The sequence below is a fragment of the Pipistrellus kuhlii genome, unplaced genomic scaffold (assembly GCF_014108245.1).
Source record: "Pipistrellus kuhlii isolate mPipKuh1 unplaced genomic scaffold, mPipKuh1.p scaffold_m20_p_3, whole genome shotgun sequence".
In the NCBI taxonomy this organism is placed as follows: Eukaryota; Metazoa; Chordata; class Mammalia; order Chiroptera; family Vespertilionidae; genus Pipistrellus; species Pipistrellus kuhlii.
In genome coordinates, this window is record NW_023425529.1 from 177,968,986 (window position 1) to 177,983,942 (window position 14,957).

General features: G+C 42.8%; 1 protein-coding gene across 4 annotated transcripts in view; it reads right to left on the bottom strand.

Moving 5' to 3' along the window:
- The window catches only part of MTUS1 (microtubule associated scaffold protein 1), a 128,472-nt gene that overhangs the window by 25,813 nt on the left and 87,702 nt on the right, over window positions 1-14,957 (bottom strand). For 3 of the 4 annotated variants that reach the window (XM_045588928.1, XM_036455282.2, XM_036455286.2), the window contains one exon: window positions 5,686-5,900. In XM_045588928.1, coding sequence (XP_045444884.1) covers window positions 5,686-5,900 — 215 coding nt within the window. Of the gene's footprint in view, window positions 1-143; window positions 360-5,685; window positions 5,901-14,957 lie in introns of those variants that run through there. The other variant, XM_036455287.2, reaches the window with a different exon arrangement.

The window sequence follows — 14,957 nt, forward strand, 5'->3', positions numbered from 1 at the left end:
CCTCTTGATCGCAGTGCTGCAGAGGTGACGAGACCCACCTTTGCAGGCGGGAGTCCTTTAGAGCATTTCCCCCTCATTCCACACACCTCTGCCTCAGTCCCTGCCGCTCCTCCAGAAAAGCACCAGAAACAAATACTAATTACCCTTGTCGCCGCACACGGAGAACAGAGGCACCCTTTGCTGCCGGAGCAGCCCATGTTCCAGCTTCCGTCTCCAATCCCCCCACCCGCCCCCTGCACTGCCCGCCCAGCGCACAGGTGGCCACGCCACCCACCAGCCGGTCGGCTACATCTGAGGCTCTGCCTGCCGGAGGGAGGCAGCTCTGCCGGGAGGCGGGTCCCGGCCGGGTTAGCCTTACTTCTCGTCCTGCAGGTTAGTGGCTGCCTCCGCCCGCCGGCCTCTCCGCACACAGGCTGATGCTGCAGCCAGTGCTGTTGGCACAGGCAGCCTGCCATCACTTAAAGCCACAGCCCTTCATTTATGGAGAGCGAGAGCCAGCCGTCAGCCTGATCGATGGGCACTTACTTAAATCTCCGCCGGTGAGGGGGAGAGAAAGACAGACCTTCCCTGCGTGGATAATGGAGTGATGCTTAGATGGGTGAGCCCTGCTCCACCCCTCCCTCACTGAGGTCATTAGATGGTCACACTGACTAACGGGAGAGGGAAACTTGGTCTCTGATGCCTGAAAGTGAACGAGCCTATAACGAGGCGAACAACCACGAAAGAGTGTGTGTGTGTGTGTATGTGTGTGTGTGTGTGTGTGTGTGTGTGTGTGGTGACTTGGAATATAAAATCCCTTCTACAATAAATGCTGTTGTTTTCCGCAAGCTTTCACGTGAATGCTTAGAATATGGTCCTCTGGTGTTTTCAGGAAAAGTGTGAAATCCTGATTTGAGAGCTGGAGTTACCAACACACCAGCACAGTCATCTGGATATTGAACAGTGACGTTTAAGAAACACTTTCTCACTGAGTCATTTTGGCCTCAGTGGTATTCTGAGTGCTTGCTTTTTAAAACACAGCACTGAGCTGTTCTGAAACCACAGATCAGGTAGTCCAGGTTTTAAAAATCAACAAGTAGCCCTAGCTGGTTTGGCTCAGTGGGTAAGAGCGTCAGCCTATGGACTAAAGGGCCCCGGGTTTGATTTTGGTCAAGGGCACATGCCCACTTTCTGGACTCGATCCCCAGGGGGCATGCAGGAGGCAGCCAATCAATGATTCTCTCATCATTGATGTTTCTATCTCTCTTCCCCCTCTCCCTTCCTCTCTGAAATCAATACAATTATATATTATACTTCTCTTAATCTCATGCCTTCGAGCAAAGCCTTCATTTTGTTTGCTTAGTAATCTAGTTCAAGTATCGGCCAAATTTTGTCACTCAAGTGACAAGGAAATCAGAGGACAGCTTCACTAGATGCAAGCAATCCTGCAGCACATTCAGTCACCCTGCTTATAATTCACTTCTTCCAAGGGTGCCTTGATTGCCAACGGAAAGGAAGTTCCACCACTTTTCAAACCTCCGTAAAAAATTAAGTTGGTATGTAATTTCCAGCAGTCACTCTGTGAAGACTCGCACATCCTATCGCAGATCTACACCAGGTGATCGCTGTGCTGATTAAAGGGCCTCTGGGGACAAGGAGCTTCAGAAGTCTGTGTTTCTCCCAGCTCTACCGCACCCGCCTTCCTGCCCTCCGCGCCCAGAGCCATGGACACCTTCCAGCCTCTGTCAGCCCTGGGAATAGGAACAGGAAAACCGTGAGGTCATCTTGACTCCTCTTTGTCTACCTGGGTGTGCCCGAGTCGGTTTTTCCTTCCTGGTGTGCCCTGAATTGCTTTTTCTTATTAAAGCTACCTCCACCCTCTTCCCGATCCTCGCCCACCCTCCCTGGGCTGTCGGAAGCATCCCTCCACACTACCCTGCAGAGGGCTGCTACATTATCCCATATTCCTGGCACATCTAAACACTGTGTCTTCCACTGATTTACATAAAAAAAATAAACATCACCCCAATTCCAGGAACCTCAATCATGCAACTGCTCTTTAGACTCCTGACTCCCCTGTTCAAGGCATGCTCGCCACATATGTCCCACCTACACACTCGGGGATGCCTGGTCTGCTTCACCTGGCCTTTATGCAAATCTTTGAGAAAGGCTACATGTCTCTCACAGGCATCCTCCCTCCTCCCCAAATGCCTAGACAGCACATGTATCCTTCTGAGTTGGTTGGAAAATTATTACTCAATATCAACTGACCAAGCACCAGTCCAGGTGCTGGGAAAAATATGAGAGAGTGGAAACCGGTTTGGCTCAGTGGATAGAGCGTCAGCCTGCAGACTGAAAGGTTCAATTCCGGTCAAGGGCATGTACCTTGGTTGCGGGCACATCCCCGGTAGGGGGTGTGCAAGAGGCAGCTGACCAATGATTCTCTCTCATCGATGTTTCTAACTCTTTATCCCTCTCTCTTCCTCTCTGTAAAAAAATCAATAAAATATATATTTTAAACATATATGAGAGAAATTTAAGACATGGTCCCTGCCTTTGAGGTGGTTGGCACATAGATAGATCTAAAAGGTCCAGGCCCAATTCTCTTATCATGTCTCAAAGCAGATGACCTCATGGGAGAGGAAGCAGTACAGGACAATGGGAAAAACAACGATCCTCTTAAAGCCACAGCCTACATGCTGGCCACAGGGCCCCTACTGTAACAGTCTCACACTGTTAGTTTCTGCTCATCTCTTCCCGGTAGCTTGCCCTTTATGACACGTTACTCTTTACTTCTAGATGACAAAATGTATTTTGTCACTCAGATACTGATTGCCTGTTTCTTCTGATCCAGCTGCTCCCATATCCGTGTTCCTGCCTTAGATCATAAAGTCATTACAGTCAAGATAACAAGATTATCTCATTCCCTTTGTAGCATATAACATGCAGAATTCCACCCAATGTGAAAAAAAAAGAAAAAAGAGGGAGGTGGGACTCCAGATAGAAAAATGCTTTTATACTCATATATTAAATATATGAAGTGCTCCAAGAAAAAAAAAATGGATTCACCACAATTTAATTAGGATGATCTGAGCCACAGGCACTTAGCGTCTGGCCAGCATCCCATCAGCAGGCCAGAATTTGCTGGTTGTCCAAGAGCATGCGCAGCTCGGGGGTTTGCAGAAAAGAGCCACACCAGACGGCTGAGATGTGGGCAATGTCCCACCGCCTCCCCAGTGCCCACGCCATTGTGTCCACTATGTTTTTTGTTCAGAGACTATTTTATTTACAGCAGACTCTTGGTGTCACTCAAAATTCACCTTTGTTTAGGTGCTACTTTAAGTTAGATTCCTCCTGCAAAAATAGAATTGGAGGCACACTGGATAATCAGTGAGAGGTTCGGGGGTGGCCTCGATCCTGCTCAGGCTTACCTAGAAACTCACCCACAGACCCTTTTATGAAGAAATTGGGGGATTGCTACACAACACTGTCCTCCCCGGGGATAGTCTGCACAGAATGCCATACAACTATGCAAGGGCACAGAGAGAATTGGAACGAAAACCCTACTGTGTCCTTTTGAGAAAGAGAAAATGTGGTATCAGTTTCCAGATACATGAGACATTTCTTAGAACTTGCAGTATGTATTGAATTGTGTCTGCCACTAAAGTGGGGAAGTTGCAGTTATTAAATAGACTTACAACAAAAAGATAAGTTCATGTTTAGTATGCCCTATAATCAATCATTTTTACCCATAATCTAAAGCTCCAAAACCAATTAGAAAAAAGTTAGCAATACCAAGATATAAATGTATATACAAATCAATAAACTTCTACAAGATTTATATGTACAGGTCAGACATATCAATCATTCAATCATCAATCAAATCACTTCTATAATGGAAGGTTAAGAGAAAATCATTTTGAAGAAATTGCTTAACTTTTCCCTGGTTATGTCTTTCCTTCTCAACTGTTTTATGACAGTGCCCTTCACACATTAGGCAATCAGTAAGTATTTGCTCATCTATATATATAAAAGCGTAAGCTATGACATGCACTGACCACCAGGGGGCAGACATTCAATGCAGGCACTGCCCCCAGGTGGTCAGTGTGCTCCCACAGCCAACTTCCCACGGCCAGCCAACCTCCCATGGTCCCTCCTCCCAGCTGGCCCCTATCTGCCCGGTCAAGACTGGGCAAGATGGCCCCGATCAGCCCCCATTGCCAGCCAGGCCAAGGGACCCGACCTGTGCACGAATTCGTGTACCAGGCCTCTAGGTGATTATAAAGAGCTAGCAAAGAACATACGCATTAAGACTTTATATGTTCAACTCTCATCTGGGATTCCCTCCTCTCTACTCATCCGTTGTACATTCAGATATCCATTGTACGTCTATTGACATAAAGCACTACCACCATAGCTGCTGAGTGGTCTAAGAGAGAGCTAAACACAGATCCTGCTCCCAGTGAGCTTTCTGTCTTAAAAAGCAAGAACACGTGCTAGCTGGTTACCTGTAAGGAAGAGAGCTACAGATATGTAAGTGCACCTGGAACACAGACAGTAGGTAGATATAAAACCAAAAGGATCAGAAAAGTCTTCATAAAAGAGGGAGTTTTGAATGGAATTTTTAGAAATGACATAGGCACTAGGACCTAAATTAGGTATACAATGAAATTCACATCCAGGAGGCAGCTGATTGATGCTTCTCCCTCAACATTGATGTTTCTCATCTCTTTTCTCCCTTCCCCTTCCTCTCTGAAATAAATAAAAATATATATTTAAAAAATAATAACAAGCCGAAACCGGTTTGGCTCAATGGATAGAGCGTCGGCTTGGGGACTGAAAGGTCCCGGGTTCGATTCCGGTCAAGGGCATGTACCCTGGTTGCAGGCATATCTCCAGTAGGGGTGTGCAAGAGGCAGCTGATCAATGACTCTCTCTCATCGATATTTCTAACTCTCTATCTCCCTTCCTCTCTGTACAAAATCAATAAAATATATTTAAAAAAATAAAAAATAAAAAAATAAAAAAATAATAACAATAGTAAAGTAATAACAATAAAAAAAAACCTGTTAATTTAATTATAAGAAAATCTTGGTTGAAAGCATTTTAAAATTTAACAGGCCGAATCTCAGAGGGAAGGCGAAGATGGGAATGTGGGTAGGGAGAGGTTAACCAAAGAACTTATATGCATAACCCACGGACACAGACAATAGTGTGGTGAAGTTGGATGCAGGTTGGAGTGGGTCAATGGGGGGAAAAGGAAGGACATCTCTAATACTTCAAAAATAAAGATAACTTTTAAAAACATTAACATGGTATTAATTTTCACAGATGACATGTGGGCTGGAAATTTTGTCTGATCCAACGTCTGTTAAATCGAGGTCCACAAAATCAAGGGTTTACTGTATAGTCTGCAGGTTCACACACGTATCACAGGCAAACATCTTTTCATGATCGATGGTTGGTCTACGAGACTATCTAGAGAAGAAATGTTTCAACCCCAATTTCTAAAGAATGACTTGGGTATCAAGTGAGTGGCAAAAGCATAATTGGGTGAATTATACCTGATTTTACCAATCATCAATGTAACGATATTCACAAAACAACCAATGAACACTGCCCCCTTTACCCCCCAAAACACACCCCTGCCATTCTGGCCCCCCACTTCAGGGGAAAAGACTGCCTGGTGGGGGCGCATATCCTTACCTCAGACAGTAGGTGCTGAATCACAACTGTTAAGGCTTCGAACTTGGCATTCCCGCAGGAAACAAGCTGCTTAAGGTGCAGGATAAACCGACTCTGCTTCTCCGATTTCGTCTTATACTGAGCCAACTCAAGCGTTTTCTCAGAGGAGAGCACATCTGGAGACGTCTGAGTTTGGATACATAAACTTCTGGGAGCCTTCTGTCTGCCGTTTTCAACTGCAAAAGGAATCAATAAGAGGTAGTGACATACGTGACTATGATTTCTAGAATAAGCACCATATGCATTCAGATACAAGAGAAGAAGCCACAGTAATGCATTTTAAGCTGTGTTTACCAAAGGAAAGCATATGAATGAGAACTGGAATCAATCACACGTCTAGATGTTTGGAATTCATGAACTTAGACAAAGGCTTTCATTGTGACTTTAAAAGCTCTCTGCGGGGCAGAAGAGTTATCTACGTGGAACAATCCAAAAGCAAAAAAAATTGTGTGCGCAATCTTGTTGATTTCGTAGCTTCTCATTTCCTAGGTACACCGGTACAGAAACCTGACTGTCACTGTTAGCCTGACTCTCTATTCTAGTCACATATGCTGGAAGAAAAGCACAACTTATTGGACTTTAAAAACCTTTCCCGCCCCCTACACATTTTTTATGATCTTCCCACCCTTTCCCTGCTGCTGGCCCAGTCATTACAAAGATTTATACTGCAGATGAGTCACTCTCTGGTCTCCAAAGAATCATCGCGCACATTTAAAATCTACTCACATTTTGTCCCTTATCTTTAAAGTCACTGCCAAGAGCGCTGGAATCCTGACTGTACTATTTCATTTTCTATCAAATACAGGCTTGGCTGGTTTTCCCCCCTTCCAACTAGTAGTAATAGCTATAAGCATCTTTTTGAAAGCACATGTTAATACTCGCAATGCCGAGCGATTACTCACTTTCTGTGCCACGGTATCCTGGGAACTACTCTTGCCTGTTGTAAATGAAAACCTGTTTCGTTTGGGAGCCATTCCCAATGCCTCGGTCACTTTAAATATCAAACAGATTGGGAAAGCAGGACACAAACTGTTTAGCTTCTTGAGACGAGGAGGCCACGCACTCAAAACAAACCTCAATCTAAACAAATAAAAAAGCTACCAGAAAATGTGTCCTTGTCTTCACAGGCATTCGCTATGGCACCCACATTCTGTGGTAACCACGGCAATTGTATAAACGAATTATTTTCTCCAATTTTCCAGGGGAAGGAAAATTACAGTGATTACTCGAAGGAAAATAAACAAAGAAACCTCGGTTTTCGTGACCCAAGAACCAATGGCCAAAAGCACAGGGAAAAAAAAAAAGGCGTTTATTTTCTATGGCTTCTTTCCATAGTTAAACAACTCGCATCTGTACTCATGCTTGATAATCCTCAGTTCTAAAATGACTAAGACATCTGTTGTGTTTTCCAATTACTGGAAAAGCAGGGGAAAGCGTTTCTCCAGGATTCTTTATTAGTCATCGTTAATAGTTGTCTGTCAATAATTGCCAATTCCCCAGACAGAGAAAGTAACTGGGTTAATAGCCATCATATTAAAATCCTGAAGGAAGAACAACTTTGTCAAGTCACTATACTAATGAAAAATAATCTAAATATTTTTAAGTAACGTCAAAATACCTGAGGTTCATATTCCTTTATTTTGTTTCCTAAAGTGTTCTTAAAAATGTTACTTTTCCTATACAGATAATAATAATTAATAATGTTTTACTGTTCATAGAGCGTCTCACTTTCCTCTCTTTCCATTCTCCTAGGCACCCTTGGTGGGGAAGGTGAGATTCAGAGATGAGGGCCTTGCCCAGGTGTAGACAGGCAGCTTCTATGGGACAGATTCAAGGTCAGGACCTCGGCCTCCGAAGTCAGGTCTCTACTATTCCCACACATTTTGGAAAGTGAATATGGGGTGGAAATGTAATATATTTCATAACTAAGCCAAATATGTATGCAATAATCGTGCTAAGATGTGGACAGCAATAAATACTTTTAACTCTTTGACCACCCAGAATTTACTGCCATATACGTAGATATATGCCCATGCTCCTAGTTGGTGTCATTGCTATATGTCCTACCAATACTTATTGAAATATTGATTTACTTATTGATACATTGCTTTAAATTCATCATTTCTTGAATCCTTAACAATGAATGTTTGATTTTCTTTCTACAATTTATATGCTAGTCACTTTTATAATTTAACACAAAATCGAAGTTTAAAAGCTGTATGGTTATAATTACAAAATATGAGTGGTAAATCTCTCATATTACCAGTGTTACAGAAAACATTCTTTAAGTATTCTCATCTACTTAGTCTTTCAGATGAATTTTAGTATTCAATGGTAAGTTTTAGTAGGTTTTTTCTAAGAAAATATGGTTAATTAAAGGTACATTAACATATTAATCATTGTTTTTCACACGGAGGTTCAGAATTCAGGTACTCTCTTTATAGCACCAAAGTTTATATTTTCCTGCAAATTATCTCTTATACCAAAGTCAGTCCATAGTTAAGTATTTATATTTGGCTCCTTTGTGAACTACTTCCCCCAACCCCCACTGTATTACCAAGATTTTTTTTTTTTAATTTTACAATAACTTACAATTGTATTGAAAGTATTTGCTAGAGAAGCAGAGGGCACGAGGCTGCTTCAGTAAAACCCAAGCTGTCCTTACTAGTTAGTACACCGGCATCTTTTCCCCCAGGCTTCCTGAGTGGCCTGAGAACTGGAATTTCAAGAGTGCGGGAAGCCTGTTCATCAGCATTGGCTCCTGAGTGTCCAGCCGTGAAAACCCAAGCATCACGCCCGGAACTCAGACATTGCTCTGCCTCGGTAAGTGATCAAAATCCTCAGATCTGTCCGTCATGCAGCAGGGCTAAATGCTACCTGAGAACCTCATCCAAGCATTTAAAACGATTCTGGTCACGTCTGTCTGCATAATTTCATTTACTCAAGTTGATGTTGGAAGACATAAAAGCTTGGTGAGAATCCTTCTCTAACACACCCTAGAATAAACTATTGGATTCACAGCTTGGAAGCCAGAATTTATCCTGTTATGAATCCTACAAGGGAGAAAAATGACATCCATACAGCGGTTTTCACTGCAAACTTGTTGGCAAAGAATGGCTACTTATGGACATTCGTGAAAAAACAACACGAATGTCCGTATGTAGAGGATTGGTTTTAAAATTACAGTACATTTATATAGTGGAACACCACAGCTGTGGCATAGAACTAAGATCTCCTGTGGTAAATGAAACAACAACAACAACAAAAAACACATACTAAGGAACAATGTAGATAATATGCCCTATTGTATAAAGATGGAATGTAAGACCATATTTTATTTTCTTCTTATAAAGGCATAACAAAGCTATTGCATAACACACATAAAAATACTAACAATGTTTATTTTTTCCAAAAAGAGAACGGGAACCAGACAGATACAAGGCATTCTAATGCATTTTTATACTTTCTAACCATCGGTAAATATTACCTATTCCCACAAACTGCGGCTCACGAGCCACATGCGGCTCTTTGGCCCCTGGAGTGTGGCTCTTCCACAAAATACCATGGCCTGAGCGAGTCTATTTTGAAGAAGTGGCATTAGAAGAAGTTTATGTTTAAAAAATTTGGCTCTCCAAAGAAATTTCAATCATTGTACTGTTGATATTTGACTCTGTTGACTAATGAGTTTGCTGACCACTCACCTATTCAAAATGGACAAGTAGTATTATTTGTTTAAAAGATGGTTAAAATTAATTCTGAGCACTTAAAATCTTTATTTAATAGATAGCTATGGAGACAACATAGTCAATCTCTGTTTCTTCCTTGGGGAATCTAGACAGGATTCTAAATAACGTGAGTTTTATTGTATATGAATACTCAGAATAGACTTACATTTAAGGAGAAAAGAAAACAGACATAGTATCCTTCTAAGAGAACATGTCTTCAAAATGGTCACAAAAGAGCCAATAAGCTAACAAGCTACACTCTACACTAGAGCTGGAAAAGCAAGCCGCGGCCTCAATCTTCCGCTCCAAACACTGAGCTCCCGAAGGACAAAACTGTACCATGTGGTAGCAGATGACCCAGTTTGAGCAACCTTCTCACCCATCTCCCTCTGAAGACCAGAGATGATGCAAAAATCTGCGGTGATTCTCAAAGCCCCAGCGCTCAAACATGGGGTATTTCATACTACTAACACACGACGGTTTCCCTTAAATCTCAAAGGATTTCATCATGTATAAGAAATGAGCATAAATGAGCCCTTACATTTCATTTACTAACTTATATTACCTCTTTGATAATAAAAGCTGTATATTTAAAGGCATAAAATATTCTTATTATACCTATTAACAGGCTATGTTCTGATTTCAAAGGATCAATTTAACCTGAAGCTTTCAAATTAAACGCTAACATCTACAGAGACTCAGATGTCTCTCAACAAGATAATTATCAACAAGATAATTACCACTATTGTGTTCCGGCCAATCTTCCCAGGATTCATTCTAGTGAAACCGAAACCTCCATCAGGAAAACAAAAGTCCCGCATCAAAGATACTTACTTGAAAAACAGCTGGATAACACTGCTTGCTATCTTTATTCTTTCTCCTCAGAAACCTCAAATTTAATAAAAGTTACAACTAGTCTAATGATCTTATTTATCATCTTCTTAAAGCAGCAGGCAATGAGAAACAGAACCATTTTTTTCCAGGCTCACGTCACTCAAACATATAGATCCCCACCTCAAGACTAAACACCATTTCTGAGACACATAGACTAACCATCATCACATACTGGCTGCGGAGGACACATTCTTCCTAAGGCCAAACAAGCCATTTACAGAATCTGCTGGATTTCTAAATATTAAAGTTGACTTCGAGTCAAGACCTTCCAGGGGAGTGCCTTGGCTTCCATGAAACACACAGCTCAACACAGAATGTAGTAATAATGTGGCCTAGTGGTTTTGTAGACTCAATGATCTACTCATTCACTTGCCAAACATTTATCAAAATCTACCCTATGGTTTTCTGTGGTCAGGCAGACCTTCCCTGGGGTCGTGGGGAGCAAGGGAGGCACGCAGAAGAGGTTGGTAGTGCACAAGGATGCCTGAAGACACCAAGGGTCTCTGCTGAATTGATTTTCCCCAGTATTAATCTCTTCCTGTTCGACTCCCACACATCCACCTATCTGCATGTGAGTGAGTCATTAGGTGGTCTGGGCTTCCTACCAGACACCGCATGGAAAACGAATGTTTGCGGGTGAATAAAACGTAGGTAATGAACTAATGGGCTGGTGAGCATTATTCTCTAACTCTCTACCTGCACCTCGGAGACACAACCACTTCCCTTCTCTCTGCCTTAATCTGAACCGATGTATCTTAAGACCTTAGTAGAAACAGCTCTCTCCACACAAGTCCTTGCGGCCAGTATTTCCTCAGCCTTGGATGGTGGGTGTGTACCCTGGGATATTCCATGAAAAAAAAGCACTGAAGTGCAAATTATTGGGCAGCGTGTGTTCGAATAAGAGGGGGTGCCCAGTTTTGAATCGATGGCCCAAAGGACACTTCGTCCAGTGAGTGTCTACCCGTTGTCTTCCTTAACAAAGTGGCCCTTGCTTTTCAGGAACTTCTTTGCAGCAGAGACAGAAATAGGTCATCGACCATGGCAATATGGTTTGATTATTAGGTAGCAGAATGAGTACACAGACTGGGGGGAGCGCAGACGATCTGGGGTTGTCAAGAAAGGGTTCCACAGACAGGATGGATGTTTGCACACATGGCCTACAGATAAGCAGAGAAGGCGAGCACATGCAAAGGCACAGAGAGGTCCAGGAGGCCCTGGGGGCCAATGCTCCTGGTGTCACAGCGAGATGAAGTGGCTGGCAGCATAAATGGGGGCGAGAGCACGCGTGCCATTCCAGGTTTCCTCTGGTAGGAGGCACAGAACAATGCTGAGCCGGAGACTGGGGGCGTGTGGGAGAAGCTCGGAGGGGAGTATGGTCAGGAGGGAGCCCAGGAAGAGGCACTCGGGGGTCAGCGGAGGTACGAACAGGCAGCAAAACGCAAATGTGTTTATGAGGCAAAACAGGAGGATTAGTGGCCAGCTGGACCAAGGGAATCCGGGGTGAGTCACCCGTTTCCAGCTGGGAAATAACACAAAGAGGAGGAGATTATCGCTCGAGAATGTGAGGGCAGGGACAGGGGAAGGTGTGGGTCAGGGTGAGGAAGGTGTGGGTCATGCGCTCACACTGCTCTTTATTCTCCAAAGAGAGTCTATTCTAAGCTCACCTGCTCCATAGCACTTTCCAAATTTAGTCATCTGCCATCACGTTTTCCTGAGGGGCCATCAGCTTTTTATTTCCCACTGACACGAAAACTGATCCTAACACACACCATTAACATACTGTCTAGTTGTATCCATGAACACTAACCTCAATCTTACCAAGATAGTTAAGAAATCATTATTCACAGCATCAATTATTAGTTTAAATTTGTATAAAACTTCACAATGGAGGAATAGAATGCCCACCATAAATACTCTACTAATAAAACATTAATTGTTTGTTAACACATTTTTAGTATATAAAACCCATACCTAAAGTTGAGAACATTTTCTCTCAATGTATTATTTTAAATCTGAAAATTAATCAAGAGGTCAAAATCTTAATCTCTATGTTCAAACAACAAAGTGACTTGAAAGCATTTAATTGACAGTACTACAAAATAGGTAATCATTACCAAAAACTTTTGTATCGTAAAAGAGAAAAAACAATAAGGTCTATCACGAAATTCATCCTATTAAATAATGTACTCCCCTTACTTATAAGCAGCTAATAATCAGCCTTTGAGAAATCACTGCTTTGCCTTCTCTGTGGCAGAAACTACAATAAGGTTCTAACCCTCTCCTACCTGCATGTACTATAGAGAGTGGAGAAGTCAGACACTCAATATCCCAGAGTCCCTTATGGGTAGAGACAGCCATGTGACAAGACTTAGCCAATGAGATGTAAGCTTTAGTGATCTGGCACCACCCCTTTTCTATTTCCTTTTTCCTGCCTGGAGCAGCCATTGTGAGATCATGAGGCAACAATCATGAGGAAAGGGCTAAGAAAGCAGCAGAGAAGTTGACCCTGACATTGCTGAGCTACGGAACGATGTCAGAGATGCTTTTTAGGTGAGACACAGAAGCACCTTCTTAGTTGTCTTAACAAACTGCAGCTAAAAGCAATTCTACTTGACAGACTAAAAAATGAATACCAAACAAAAGAACACAACTGGGTGCCTTCCATTCCAATTAAGCGCATGTATTCACATTCTGCCTCACTCAGACAGAATTATCAGAGGAGTCAGAACAGTTCTCTTCGCTCTGGCCGGGTGGCTCGGTTGGTTGAAGCATTTCTGGTCAGGTCATATATCTACGTTGCAGGTTCCATAGCCTGTCAGGGACATAGGGGAGGCAACTGATTGATGTGTTTCCCTCTCTCTCTCTCTCTCTCTCTCTCTCTCTCTCTCTCTTTCTCTCTAAAATCGGGGTTGTTTTTGTTTTGTTTTTTTAATTACCCTCATGTGATGATAACAAAAAAAATAGTTCTCTTCAGTGCAGCTTTAAGTAAATGAAAGTATTTTCTGTTAATAGTCCTCACAACCTTCCTCAATATATTTGTATATACATCTCTTTTTGCTATAATAATTGCCTTTTTTAAAATCCTTACCAGAGGATATGTTCTCACTGACTTTAGAGTAGAGGGGGTTGGGGGGAGAATTCTCAATGTGCTTTTTAAATATATATATTTCAAATAAGGGAGAGGGAGAGAAAGATAGAAACACCAATGATGAGCGAGAATCACTGATTGGCTGCCTCCTGCACACCCCCTACTGGGGATCAATCCCACAACCTGGGCATATGCCCTGACTGGTAATTGAACCATGACCTCCTGGTTCTTATGTTGACACTAAGCTGGGCTATCAATGTACGTTTAAGGCCACTAGCTCAGCAAAACCAACTCTATTTTTCAGTGCAAGTAACTTCACTTGAATCAAAGAGAGCATTTCCCCAAAATGGCACTTTGCAGAATAATTAATATACCTCTCTCCAGCTTCACAGAAAGCCTGAATTCTAATCAAACTGGTGGCAAGAACCATTTCTCCTTAGAAGATTCATTTCCTTTCACTGACTCATTATAAAATTGGAACTGCTACCTTCAGGCAAGATTCTGGAACAGACTGAGCCGAGCACTCTGGCAGGAGACCACGGCCAGCCCTTGGGTGGCCAGTGAAGCCACTCCTGGGCCTCAGGAGATGCCAGCCTTTACCTCCCACCACCAGCTCGTCCATGCCCGGCGCCCTGCACATCACTCAGAACTCTGCCAAATTCTCTCTTTCTTTCTTCACCCCTTCACAGAGGAAACCACATGCTGGCTCCAACAACACCTCTTGTCAATGGGTGCCACACTGAAGCACCCATCTCATATATATAAAAAAAACCCTGCTGTTTGAAATTTTAACCCTGCTATTTGGCTTCTGTAAATTCTTGCTAAGACTACTCCCACTTCAGAGAAGCCATTAAACCTTCTCCAGACAAGGTTATCAGTGCTGACACCAGGCCAGGCCTCTGGTTGAGGTCTCAAGGCCCAGCAGATACAGGCTCTTTAAGAACTTGCAAAAGGGGCCGAAAACACTCCATATTTGGGAGACAAAGAAGGTAAAATCATATAAATAGGGAGAATTCCTGCATGTTGGGGCCCAGAATTTGAGAGACATTTTCCTCTGGACCCACGTAATAAATGTAACTCCATCTCTCTAGTATTGCTTTGTTCTTCTTCGGTTTTCTGTAACAACACACGAACACGCACAGCACACAAAGCCATGTGAGGCTTCAGAGAGAGCCTGTTCCCGCTGGGTCCCTATGAGCACTATCCTTATCGCTGGCACTTCTCTCTCCACAGTCTGTGCCCACACTCTGGACCACCTGGATAAAGACACCCTCACAGATGGGCGCCTTACCCAGGCCCTGTCAGGATTAGTTGATGTTCTACATCTATCTCCTTCCATTGAATTGTGGGCTATGTGGAGACAGGGGCCACGTGTGACACAGTCCTGGCTCTATTTGCAGCATCTGGCATTGCACCTGACACATATGCAGGTCTAATATGTATTTATGAAATGAAATGAAATGAATGAATGAATGAATGAATGGATGGATCCTGCAATGTGAAAAAGTTTAGAAACAGGGGAAAGA